The sequence below is a fragment of the Meriones unguiculatus genome, chromosome 1 (genome assembly GCF_030254825.1).
Source record: "Meriones unguiculatus strain TT.TT164.6M chromosome 1, Bangor_MerUng_6.1, whole genome shotgun sequence".
NCBI classification, from domain to species: Eukaryota; Metazoa; Chordata; class Mammalia; order Rodentia; family Muridae; genus Meriones; species Meriones unguiculatus.
Window position 1 is genome coordinate 162,817,371 of NC_083349.1, and position 13,700 is coordinate 162,831,070.

General features: G+C 39.4%; 1 protein-coding gene across 1 annotated transcript in view; it reads right to left on the reverse strand.

Moving 5' to 3' along the window:
• Positions 1 to 1,102: 1,102 nt before the first annotated feature.
• Positions 1,103 to 13,700, reverse strand: part of Tbx20 (T-box transcription factor 20) — a 53,477-nt gene continuing 40,879 nt past the window's right edge. Inside the window, exons 7-8 of the mRNA XM_021644999.2 lie at positions 8,010 to 8,119; positions 1,103 to 5,885 (exon numbers count right to left, since the gene is read on the reverse strand). Coding sequence (XP_021500674.1) covers positions 5,545 to 5,885; positions 8,010 to 8,119 — 451 coding nt within the window. The 3' untranslated portion in view covers positions 1,103 to 5,544. The remainder of the gene's footprint in view (positions 5,886 to 8,009; positions 8,120 to 13,700) is intronic.

Here is a 13,700-nt window from a genome sequence, read left to right on the forward strand (position 1 = left end):
GATATCAGCAGAGAAAAATATCTTAGCGATCAAATCTGGAAAAATGGAGCATCAAAGTAGTTAACGATAGACATGCTATAAACCAGCCACAAGTTGGTTAAAATACTCTTGTCATGAAGCAGCAAAACAAGCTGAGGAGCTGAATAATGCAACGCATTATTCTGAAGTAAATTGGTACTGAAAGAAAATATGCTCAGGCAATTAACAAAATTATAATATAGGTGATAGATCCTTGTTAGATTTCTTGCAGTTGCCAAAACTGCTATGACTTTCTGTTGTTGTTGTTGTTGTTAAAACATGCTTTTAATTACTTTGGGAAGTGACCCATAGGGTTCAACATACTCTCCCTCAGTTCAGAAGGCAGTGACTGCATTATGCCTACCTGTTCACATGCACCATCGTGTGTGCTATTCAGTGCACATGTGGTAAAGCAAATGGAGCCTAAGGCTAAGAATGGGTGCTTCTGAATAAAAAACGTGCAGTTTCTTTCACATTCAACATTTCTCTTACGCGTGAAATTCTTCCAAATAGATATTTTTATAAAAGCATGAGTTCAGCACACACTAAATGAGCAGATGCTTGCAAGCAGAATGTAAAAATAACACCATGTATTCTGCAGAGCTACCGTGTGGAAGATGGCTAAGAACTTGAATTTGGCTAGTCCTACTTACGTCGGCCCACTGGCTGTATCATCACCACGTATATCGTGGCTTAGATAAGGCAGGAATTTTTAAGCTACATAGACTCAATTTCAGGGTTAATTGGTGTAAGGAATATAAAATCATATGTCCCTGGAGGTTCACTGGGTAGAATAAGTGAGCGAAGGGAGTACCAGAAAGAGAGAAAGGCGGGGCTATGAGGGCACTCTTCCTTAACCAACAACGCCAGAACATTGCATCATAACCCAGAGTCGTACCTGGGTACGGCAGGTTGAACTCTGGTGTCATCTAATCCTCCTCTTTTTATCAGGTGAGAATACAGACACCAAAGGTCACAGTAGGTAGTAACAAAAACTGTAAATGTGTGCATATATATATATAAAGAGAGAGAGAGAGAGACCATACCACTCTTAGCAAAAGAAACTAGTATCCACACAGTCATGTTTCTGTACAATTTGGGATAATATATAATTTTAGCTGTTTACAAATAACATGTTATGCTTCAAATATTACATAGGGTTGATAATACATTTCTGGCAGAAATAAATATATTGCACTTAAACAGAACTTCGTTAGGTGTTGCTTCATAGTATTAGGCTTATAATTTTTCCCCCATAAAACATTTCCCACACCCTTTCCCCACCCCACACACTGCATCACAGTGACTTTTCCACGCAATTCATTAAGCAAATGAAGACACAGCAAACAAGGAGACTGTGACAGAGTCAACTAAACAGGTGTTGCAGAACTGCATACGTTAGCACATGAAGAACCTTTCCATATCTCTGAAATTTCTTTAAAAAGCAACTAAATATGATGTCTTTGTGCCAGAAGTGAAGTAAAATACAACAAATTGTATCTTTTGTCCAGATCCACTACTACAGACACTCACACCTGAGTGTGCACACACACACACATACACACACACTCACTGCAAATTATTTTCCTTACAGGATGCTTTCTTTAAAAGGGTAAGAGGTTGAGATTATATGAGAGGATGAGAGAGGCCGATGAAGAAAACTAGAAAATGCTTATGGAGTATGAACCCATCAAACACTTATAAATTAGCCTTCCTATATTTAAGCTTGCGGAAAAAAAGATAAATGTTTTTGGAGTTGTTTAACTGGTATAGAACAGTAAGCCATGGTGAAAGGGTCTTTACACTTTCTTGAAGCTTTGAGTTTGTAACCATCCCTTTGCTTATTTACAGCAATGTCTTTCATTCTCAAACAATACAAAGTGTATATAAAACCCATCCTTCCCACAGTAACTCTCTACAGGAACAAGCTAAATGTTTTATCTTTTGTCTACTGCTATATTAGAGTGAGTATTGTTTTGTTTGTCAGGAAGATCAATTCCCTGCCCAATTAACAATGGAAGTAGTTTTTCTTCCTCAGTAGAATATTGGATAAAAACATGCGTTTTAAAGCGGTATGTTAGTCTGCTCATCGGTGGCTACACCACCACTGCGTTTACCTGCCTCTCCAAGGAGGTGGGATGCCCTCCCTCCATTTCACTTGTAAATGATTTTTCTTAATATAACTGGCCTCTACATAAGCAATATAGCTTTAAAGGTCCGTCTGAAAGAGAGAAATAAGATAAATATCCTAACATCTCCCTGAAATGCTCACAGGCAGTGTGAGCCACGAGGTTCCACTACTGTGAATATTTCTTGAGTTTGTAAAGGATTCCTTTTCCTTTTATTACTTTGTGGAGGATGCTGTTTTACCTGGAGAAGTGGCTGAGGATGTAAGATCTTAGAATGCCCGAGAAGTCGGTGCAACTCTTACACAAGGTTTCGGCTATCTGATGAATCTCTATGGAGCGGCTTCTCTGTACCTACTCAACTGTGATGGCTGATAGCCCTTCCAGACAAGACCCCGCCAGTGTAAGCTGACAAGGCCAGCAGTGGAGCAGAAAGCCACTGAGACAGACCATGCTACCTAACAATTGTTGCTATGTCAAACCCAACTGGATATATTTCCACAGAACCTACTAAGGATAGGAAGCAGGTGGGATGATTCACTAAATAAGGGCTGGACACAACTCAACTTAGAATAATTGAGGTGTATTTTGAAACCAGAACATATGTTAGAACCCACCGAGTAAAGAGCAACTCCACTAGAGCTCAGGAAGCAAGCCTGGCCGGGCATCTTCAGCAGCTCAGTGTTTGGCCATGCTTGTTAATAATGTAATGTCCATGAAGAGGAAGCCCTGAATTTATTCTAAATGTATTTTCAAGTCTTGGTCATAATTATTCAATTGAATTTATCAGTTAATATATAATTCTTGCCATAAATTTTGGTGGAACAGACCTGGTGATTTTAAATAGTAAACTCCCTAAGGATTAATAAGAAGTGATAACCAGAGCAAACCAGAAAAACACAAGTGGCTCCCAGTCTCGACTGCCAGGCACTCACATGATCCCATTTTTCTTGGGAGGTTTCTTGTCTGGTTCATGTAATACCAACAAGGAAAGCAGACACCCAGTTAAGAATTTTAGGGAGAACTTTTTCGAGAGCCTGCTTTGCTGGGCAGCATGTGATTCACTCAGTCCACATATTCCCTAACTGCAAGCAAAATTAGTAAGTCAGGAAATACTGCCAAAAGATCATATATGACAGCAATTAAAATAAAAAAGGCACAACCCTGCTGTGAGGCACATGGATTGGGAAAACTACAAGAACAGAATTAAAGCTATGCTTTCATTCTCATGGAAAAGAAAATGCAGGTGCAGGCTCACTTTAGAATCTCAGCATGCACCGGGGAGAGGTGAGGACCACCCTGTAAAACAGCCCCTTTGTTTTTCCTGCTGTAGACAGCAGCACTTCATCCCAAGGCGGGTTTGCAACAGGCCAGTTATTAAATATCAATCGCCTACCCTAGCTCTGTGGGCATTTATTTTAAACATCACTCACAACGGTTTGTTTTTAAAGAAATGCACATTGGTATTTCATCTGGAAGCCAACTCCCTGTGGATACTACTACAAGACACACAAGAAGATAGCTTCACCTGCAGGGTCTGACATGGCAGTTTAAAAAGGTCTTCTTAACAGTTCATGCTTCTTTATAAGTAAACTATAGACTTTGGTAGAGAATATCAAGTGCAAAATCTAGAGCTGGCATCCCACACTTAGGCTGTGTGGGGTGCCTTGTTTCATAGGTTGAACTTGGCCTAGGAAGTCGTTCCACGTGGAAAAACCCTAACACTAAAACTACCACGTGAAGCTGCAGAGTGATGTGGTGAGGATATTGCATTTATGCCTAAATCCACTTCTACCATCAATAGTCTTATTTCCCATGAATTTGGGCATATCCAATAAGCTTAAAGTAAGAACAAAGCAGAGTAAAAACTACATACAAAACTGAAACTAAAATAAGGTTCAGGGGAACTATGTGGAGCAAACTGGTCACACCCTATAGGTGGGACACACTGTCTTCAAAGCTTAAAGTCTAATGAGGTTAAGGAATCTGTATTATTAGGGAAATGTACTATTGCAAAAATATCGGATTTGCTGTAAATGCTAAGGTATATGGTGCTCAGAACTAACATTGGCTGTAGAGGAGTAGAACATAATCTCCAGTTTATACTGAGAGGAAAAGCTTAAAAAGATAGCAAGAACTGGAGGAAGCTCTAGTTTGCCGATAAAAACTGTTAGTGTTTCTGTCAGGGAGTCGCTGAATCAGCGTGCAATCTTATATTAGGAACCAAGGAAAATGGAAAGAAGTCTGTAAATGTAACACAGTGAGACAGGAGATACAGGGCACATCCAATCCCATAAGCATACAGGAGAGCGTGGTGAGCCGCATGGAAATTGGTAACTGGCAAGTCCCTGACCAGGATGGCAGCCTCAATAAACCACATTTATATATCTATATAAAAAAACATCAGAATTTGGCTCGAAGTGTTTTCATATGCAAAAGAGCTCCAGATGACACTGGAGGGAAAATTAAGGGGACTTTGGCTCCCATGGCATGGCAGAGAAATTCTCCTCAGAAGAGAATCACCAGATTTTAATTGGGCAAAGAGAGCCTAACCCATCCATGCACGGCTCTGGATTGGTGTCAATGGCTATGCCAGCAGCCTGTTGAGAACGCAGCCCCACAAAAGCCAAGCTCTGATAGTAACAGAGCTTTTTGCTTTAAAATAGCATACAGAGGGTTTTCATTGCATAACTAAAAACTGTTGCAATTTTTCTTGGGAAAAATTATTGGGAAGAAAAAAAGGACTGAAGACAGAGTTTATGGCATTATGGCCTGTGGATATGGCAGGAACTTGATAAAGGCATTACCACATATTCATTCACCCCACAGGATATATTAGCACCGACTCTGCCCCTTCCCCGGTGAACCGACAGAAAGAAAACTAAACATGCGTAAGCTATAGCTCTACAAACATTTCACTACTGGCTCCCATTTTCTATTGGGAGAAATGGACTTGAGTTAGTCATGTTGATATGCTATAAAGTATTGCCTTCTGGACGATGCTTTGAACCTGTTAAAAGCAGAAAGAAACCTATACACTCGGATTTTATACAGTACCACAACAACAGAACTTCTAAGCATTGGGAATAATGCACCTTCAGATTCCTTTGCCTTCGATTATTAAGCTTTCTGGGTAAAATGATATCCTATGAGTTGTAGGAGTAGGCTGGCTAAACTTCACACTGATTCTCTCCTGGATCCAAGTACAGATGAATCCTGGCCCATGGTGCACTCCCTTACAAGTAGGTTTTTCTGTGAGTCCGGCTCTCCTCGTTAACGAGTCCTGTGTTCCGTGGAGAGCCCCTGTTCCAGTACCCCACATCCCACCCACCCAACCCTCTCTTATATTTTCATACCCATTTGCACATCCTGGACCTGGCTTCCCCCACTCTCCGAAGAATCATACAAACGGAGTCATCACAGCGGAGGAGTGGCGTAGTCCTTGGATGGCAGCGTAGGGCCCCTGCTGGAAGTAGTGATGGTATCTAGGCATGTGGAACGAAGGGAACGTGGGGCCACTTCCCTGCATGGAGCTGGCAATCGCAGATGGGGTCAGAGGCATTCCCAGGCGGCTATACGGTGGCAGAGAGCCCTGGATAGGGTGAGGAATGGGTGTTGCTATGGACGCTGTGCTGGTGCCAAGAGCAGTCAGGGGCTGTGGATGCTGAAATCCAGGAAAACTGGAAGACGATGATACCCAGGAACTGAGAGACAAATTGTCAGATGTTGTAAAGGCTGATCCTGTAAGAAAAGCACTCATTAGACTCAAGTTGCTACTTCAACATCACTGATAAAGAGCTAAAGATCAGTTTATTTTCTTTTGTTGTTGCTGCTGTGGTTGTTTTGAGACAGGGTCTCACTATGTAACTCCGGTTGTCCTGTAACTCACTATGTAGATCAGGCTGTCCTCAAATTCATAGAGATATGCCTACCTTTGTCTCCCAAGTGCTGCATTAAAGGCACGTGCCATTACACCCAGCTTAAGAGCAGTTTGTTTGTTTGTTTGTTTGTTTTAATTTGCTAATGTTTCATACCCAAGAGTAGTTGGCAACACAAACTGAACTTGGTTTTCTGGGGATTTTTTTAAGAATTATTTATTATGCACATAATGTTCTGCCTGCATATGTGCCTGCATACCGGAAGAAGGCAGCAGATCTCATTACAGATGGGAGCCACAATGTGGTTGTTGGGGATCAAACCCAGGATCTCTGGAAGAGCCGCCAATGCTCTTAACCTCTGAGCCATCTCCCCAGCCCCTGAACTTCTTGTTTTTTAAAGGGGTCCACAGAGTTTACTCAGCAGCTGAGGATGCTGGCTGCTTTTCCAGGGGACCCAGGTTCAATCCCAGCACCCACATGGCAGATCACAAGAGTCTGTAACTCCAGCCTCCCTCCTGTGGATCTGATGTCTGCTCCTCACATACGCAGACACCAGGCATGCACATGGTACATATACAAACATGCAGGCAAAACAGTCATATACATAAAGATAAAGATTAAAAAAGAAAGAGAACTTAAAATTGGATGGTTAAAGAAGTGAGGTTGAATCTGGCAAAAGATTAGAAGGCGGTGGTGAATTTGATCAGAATACACTATATGAAATTCTCAAAGAATTAACAAAACTATTATTATTATTTTTTTTTTTAGTGCTAGATTGGCAATTCAAAAAGACACACCGACCAGAGATTTATTAGTGGGTAGATCCAACTTTCTAGGTGAGCAGACTTCATTTGCAGCTTACACAGAAGGAAGAATTTACTAAACAGAAAAATACTCAACTGACTGCGTGGCCTGCGTATTCCAGAGTGGCTGAACAGCGACACTTTGCCTGCGGATATGATCTCATTTTGGCACCTCTCTAACGAAAGCTGGGACTGTCTCAGCAAAGCCACCTTTTCCCAAAGCCACCATGAGAACCAGGAGAGTAAGTTCTTCATCGGTGTTCAGAAGTTGAAACAGGAGGGAATGCTGAGTTTTCCAAAGGAGTAAAGCTCACAGATTTCTCTCACTGAGTTATATGAAATGGCCTGTGTTTCCACTAATGTTGTTTGTTATTTGAGACACAAGAAAGAATGGTAGAGATTCTCCCTCCCGGGTGAACATCTTGGGCCCCTCGGTGGGCCACCCCTGGCCTTTCTCCTCTGTCTTGGCCTTCTTTCTGCTCTTGTTTCCCCTGTGCCATGTCTTCCCTGTGAGCTTTCTGCTCAGGTGAACTGCTCAATTCTTTTCTGTGTCGTTCATGTTCACTCACAGTGTACTGCGTAGTGGATAACTTCTGACACCACTGCCCCGATTTTTGTTGTAGTGTCTCACTATTCTGGAGCTCAGGTAGCAGGACAGTCTGGGAAGCCAGTGAACCCAGGCCTGAGTCCGTCTTTGCTTCCCAAAACAGGGAATGACAAGTGACTGAGACACCTCCCCAGCCCTTTCTTAAGTTCTTGCTTCAATTATTAGAGCCAGTGAGGGGCCATTTGTCATGACAATCCTCTTTTAAAAGTGTTCTTCATTTTGAACTAATCCTCATAAAATATCCCTGGGTTTCAAATAATAAACCTGAGATTCAAAAATAGTATGAAACTGTTCCAAAGTGTGATTGGTGGCTCTTTGGTAGTAAGTCACAGACAAGCCCATCACTACTCTGTTTCAAAGGTTCTGTGGTCTGTTACTAGAAAAACACACCTCAGGTGGAGTCGCCACTCAAGCAAAATAATGAGGCATATGAGGATCAGCATTGCAGACCGCATCTTCTGAAAAGGCTCAAAGGCACTTATTGGCATGTATTCCCAGAGGACCAGCTTGCCTGCATTCCCAGTCAAGTGCTCTGGCCTCCAGCAGTTCCACATCTCCAGAGGGTACATGGCCTTACCTCGATTTGGAGTTGTCTGACTCTCCTCTCCCAGTACATCCTCTTCTCCATAGGTGCGGATGGGTGACCGAGCATAGGAGTGCTTCTGGATCAGGCTCTCCACACTCTCCCTGTGAAACACAAGAACACACCACAGGTTAGCTCCGGGGAGGGGCTTAAGGGCACCTCACTCACTCCTCAGCCAAAGGGAAAGGCAACATTCAAAGCTTGTATGTTCATCTACTGTGTAGAGATGTCTAGGACATGGGTTCAGATGCCTAAATGCAAATAGGTAGAAATAAGGAGAAAAATAAGGACACAGAGCCATGAAATACGGTCATGGGAGTATATTTAATTAGGCAAAAATTAATGAATGAATTTGCTATCAGGTGGCAATGAATCTTATTGATAACTTCAGAAGATAATGATTCAAAACAGATAAAATTGATTGAAATGTACTGGATCAGGGTATGATAAAATATTGGGAATGGCTCCTAAAATGACTCAGTATTCACTAACAATACAAATGTGCAGGACACATGGCAATATGAACAGTTTGGATAATAGATGTAGGAAATCTTTGTTATGCTAAAACTGAAAATTATAGAAAAGCTCTAAAAGCCATTAGGAAATCTAGGCCATCTCAAAACACGAATACATTGTTTTTGTACGTAGTCTTCCAAGAGCTCAAATCACTCTTTTGAAAAAAAAAAAATAGTGTGACCTAAAGACAACATCAAAGAGTCAAAAATGAATGTTTATTAATTGTGTAGAATGAGAAAGTAGAAGCCAAACACCAAATTGCATACTGAAGAAACTAAAACAAATAAATAAATCAAATGTCACAGTGACTATCCAAAATGTAGCATTTGACATTTCTCATAGATGTATCCATACTTGTGAAAATATAGTACCTAATTAGCAGTGTGTTTGGGTCCTAAAAGGTTACATGCCCATGACAGTGTGCGTGCTCATCTTCTCAAGTGATACTGGAGAAGTGCCCACTTCTGCACTTTCCACTGTTTTCTTAACTCTATTTGTGGATCTAGACCCCAAAGCCACCATGTCCTCATCGCTATCCCTGAATTAAAATCTTGAAATTAGTTTTTGCCAATGACCCAACTTTATTTTTCATTTTCAAAGTTGTACTGGCTATTCTAGTTCCTTTATTTCCCTATAAATGTATTGATTTCTTCTTTAAGCTTATTGAAATTTTAATCAGGATTGTGTCTGAGGTGTACATCAACTTATGAAGAATTGATGTTTATAATATTGAGTCTTTTCAACCCATGAACAGTATGTTTTTCCATTTATTTATCACTAGAGTTAAATAGATTTAAATATATGAGCCTAATATACCTGAGCCACATTTATCCCAAAACATCCCATGCTCTGCTAAATCTTTTTTAATTTTGATTTCCAATTTTTCGTTTATATTACATATAAATGTAATTTTCTTTCGCATGCTGATCTTGCATCTGGTGGCTTTGCCACCATGCCTGTTTGCCCAGTAGTTCTTTTAAAGATTTGTATTTTGTATATAATCATGGTACCTATGACGAGAAGTAACTTCAATCCTTTGCTTCTGATCCTAGTGAATTTTATTTTACTTTTCCGCAGTTTACTGCATGTTCATAATTCCCTGGGCAGCTCTGAATAGCAGTGATCAGATCCACTCAGGGAGCTCTCTCAGCCTGTGAACCACATGAGCCCCAGGGCCTGATGCGTCCCGTGTTGCTGAGAGGATCGTTTTTTCTTTTTTTCTTTTTTTTTAATCATGAGCAGATTTTGTATTTTGATTTTTGTTGTTTCTGTGACTAATAAGATTATCAAATGAATTTTCTTTCTTTCTTTTTTATTTTTTTTAGTGTGTTAATCTGGTCAGTTTTGTTGGCTGAACTTCTTATGTCAAGCTAACTTTGTGCAATGAAAAACTCTAGTTAGTCATTTTATTGTCCTTTTTTTTAAAAGACTCAATCTCCAAGAATTATTTTAAGAATTTTCCCATGTATATTCAAAAAGAAGTATTAGAATCTAATTTTCTATTTTGTAATATCTTTCTTTAGTGTTTGTGTTAAGGTAACAATGTCCTCATATTTTTGTTGTTTGTTTGTTTTGTTTTGTTTTTCCTGTAGCAGCCATTACCAAAGCATCCGAAGGGGAAAGGGTTCATCTTAGCTCATAATTGAAGGGTTCAGTCTACGGAATGCTGTCACCCACAGTAGATGGGTTTTGCAATTAATGTAATCAAGACAATCCCCCACAGGCATGCTCAGAGGCCTATTTTCCAAGTGGTGGTCGGTCCTGTCACACTGACAGCTAAAACTAACCCTCAATATACCTTCCCTTCAGTTTTCTAGAATAGTGTGGGTATTTTTGCTATTGTACATTCTTTAAATACTTCATGTAAGTCACTGAGGGAGGCATTTTAGCCTTTATGGAAATGTTAATTACAAATTCACAGCTATCAAATTAACTCCTCCTTCTTGAATTGCATTTGATGTTTTTCTTCAAAAACTTATATACTTATTCAAATTGTTGAAATTACAAGTGTGCTGATTATCATATACTGTACGATACTATCCCTTTATTACTACTTGTCTTAGTTTCTTATCGTTTTGCTGTAATAAAACACTCTGACAAAAGCAGCTTAAGAGGAAAGGGTCATCTCAATTAATGTTATCAAGACATACCTCAGACAACCTAATTTGGACAATCTTTCATTCAGAGACCCTTCTCAGATCATAGATTACTCAGACTCTGAGGCCCAGTGTTCCTTCATGCTTAATGAGAGGAATGGTGTTTTCTTCCTGATCAATTTGACTGGAGGGCTGTCAATTTTATTAATCTCTGAATCAATGTTTCACTGTTTTTCTTCCCTTGTTCTCCACTTTTTCCCCTACTACTTTGAATCAAATTTGTTCTTTTCTTTGAGACTGAAGATGGGGGTCACTGGCCTTAGACATTTCTTTATTTCTAAAGGAAAGCTATACTACTTAGTAGTGTTTTAACAGCATCTCACATAATTTCCTTTTCCTTCTGTCCGTCTTGATTCTGTCCTTATTTATACCTTACTTATTCCTGCTCTTGAATTTACATAGTTTACAACGTTTAGGGACTTTTTTCCAAGACATCTTTATATTAATGACTTCTCTTACAGTTCCTTTGTGGTCAGAAATAGGTTTCATAAGACTCACAGTGTTTTTGTTTGTTTGTTTGTCTGTTTGTTTATTGGGTCTCATTTTATAGAACAGCTTTCGGTCTTCACAGTAACTGGGCTGTCGCTTACACAGAAGGCATATTCCATGACTTTTGAAGGGAGTACTCTCTAAAAGTAAACTGGATCAGGCTGCTTAAGAGTTGTTCAAATATTCTGACTTCTTTCTCATATTTGTCTACATGGTCTGTCAACTATTGAGAGTGGGACATTGAACTTTCCAAGTCTGTTTATTTGTTTGTTTCCCTTTTAATCCTGCCAGTCCTGGAGTTCTCACAGTGGATGTATAAGCAAGTACGAGAGAGCACCCGAAAAGTGACATTTTATCCCACTCAAACCTACTTTAGTTTTCTTCTTTTCCTTTCTTTCTTTTTCTTCTTCTTCTTCTTCTTCTTCTTCTTCTTCTTCTTCTTTTGTTTTTTGTTTTTGTTTTGTTTTGTTTTTCCTTTTTGAGAGAGGATTTCATGTAGCCCAGAATGTCCTAGAACTCCCAAACCACCTTTCCGCACTTCCTATATTCTGGGACTGGAGGCTTGCTTTCACCATCATGGGTCTTCTTTTAATGGTAACTGGTTATACTTGTTTTCTATTACTTTGCTTTCAAACTGAATGCATTCTTTACAATTGAATGTATTCTTTATGGACATACGAACCAAAAGCCATTGCCTTTTGATGAGCATGCTTAGCATATGTGCAAATGACACTCCTGGTTGGCTCTTGGTGGCTTCTTTTGTCTGCTGCTGAGGTTTGTTTGCTTGGTTTGGGTTTTTGTTTGTTGGTTGGTTGCTTAGGTCGTTGGTTTGGTTAGTTTGTTGTTCCTGTTGTAGTTTTGTCAGCTGCTCTTTTGTTTTCTGTTTTTCCTCAGCTGTTCTTGATCCTTTTCCTCTTTCCTTTAAGGTTACATCTTCATAGTTCCTTCTAGTTCCTTCTAGAGGCTCTTCTAGTTTAATAGTTCCTTCTAGTTCCTTCTAGAGACTCTTCTAGTTTAATAGTTACAACGTCCTTCTGTTATTTTACTGACCATCTAGTTCCTTCTAGAGACTCTTCTAGTTTAATAGTTACAACGTCCTTCTGTTATTTTACTGACCATCTAGTTCCTTCTAGAGACTCTTCTAGTTTAATAGTTACAACGTCCTTCTGTTATTTTACTGACCATCTCCACAATTATAGTAAATATTCAATATGTCACAATCTACCCTGAGATGACATTGTACCGTCCAAGGACAGCAGAAGAATCTTATCAGTCCCTAGCACTTAAAAAAATGTGTAGTTATATACTTAATTTACCCTTTCTTTGTGCCCATCTTTTACAACATTGTATTCTTTATAAATTCCAATCTTTGCTATTATAGTTAGTTTTTAAAATTTTAAATCATTTGTAAACTTTTAATAGTGATTTTTCTAAGTAACTTTTTTTTTTATTTTGTAATGGCTTATTTATTTTTATCTTGTATGCATTGGTGTTTTACCATGTGTACCTCTTCGTGAGGGTGCCAGATCTCTTGAAACTGAAGTTACAGACATTTGTAAACTGTCATGTGGGTGCTGGGAACTGAACCCTTGTGTTTTGGAAGATTAGCCTGTGCTCTTAAGTGCTGAGCCATCTCTCCAGCCCCATTATGTAAATTGTTTATCTGTCCATGTCTTCTGCTTTTCTGCCAGTCTTCATTCCTTCATAGTAAACCAGAGAGGGAACCAGGACAACCCCCTAGACTGAGAGACTTTCTTTATTCATCTATAGAGTGACTTGATGATGATAAATTCATTCATCAGCTTTCGTGTGTCTGGAAAACAACCTTCATTTTTCTTTTGCTTTTGTTTGCTTTTGTTTTTAAGAAGTAATTTTGGTGGCTGTTATAACTCTAGCTGACAGACTTTTCTCCTCAGTTCTCAAAGATAGAGTTTTACTCACAAGAAGTCTGTCATTGTCCTTAGTGTTGTTCCTCTGATGTAATGTCTTTAGTCCGCACAGTGCCTTCAGTATTTCCTTTTGTCATTGATTCTCAGTCGTTTGATTATGACATAACTCTCACGGTTTCTTCATACTTCCTGAGCTCAGCCTTGTTGGACCTTTTGGATTGTGTTTAATTGTTGTTATATTGGAAATACTGTATTTTTTTTTCCCATCCTCCAGTGACCATCCAGGGTCTCTAGTTATATATATAATAGGATGCCTCTTGAAGTTCTTTTTGTTTTCTAAGTTGTCTCTTTGCTCTCTTTCATTTTAAATAATTTCTGCTACTCTATCTTCAGTTTCACAAATCTTTTCATCTTCGGTGTCTAATCTGCCCTTAATTCCACCCAGTCTGTTTTTCACTTTATAAACAGTAGCTTTCACTTTCAAAATTTGACGGGGATCTTTTTTCATCATCTTAATGTGTCTAACTTTCTGCATATAAGAAATGTAGTTATCACAACTATCTGATTATCTTTTTATTATAATATCTACATTACTTCTGCATTACTTTTAGCTAATTTACCCTCATGATCAGGCA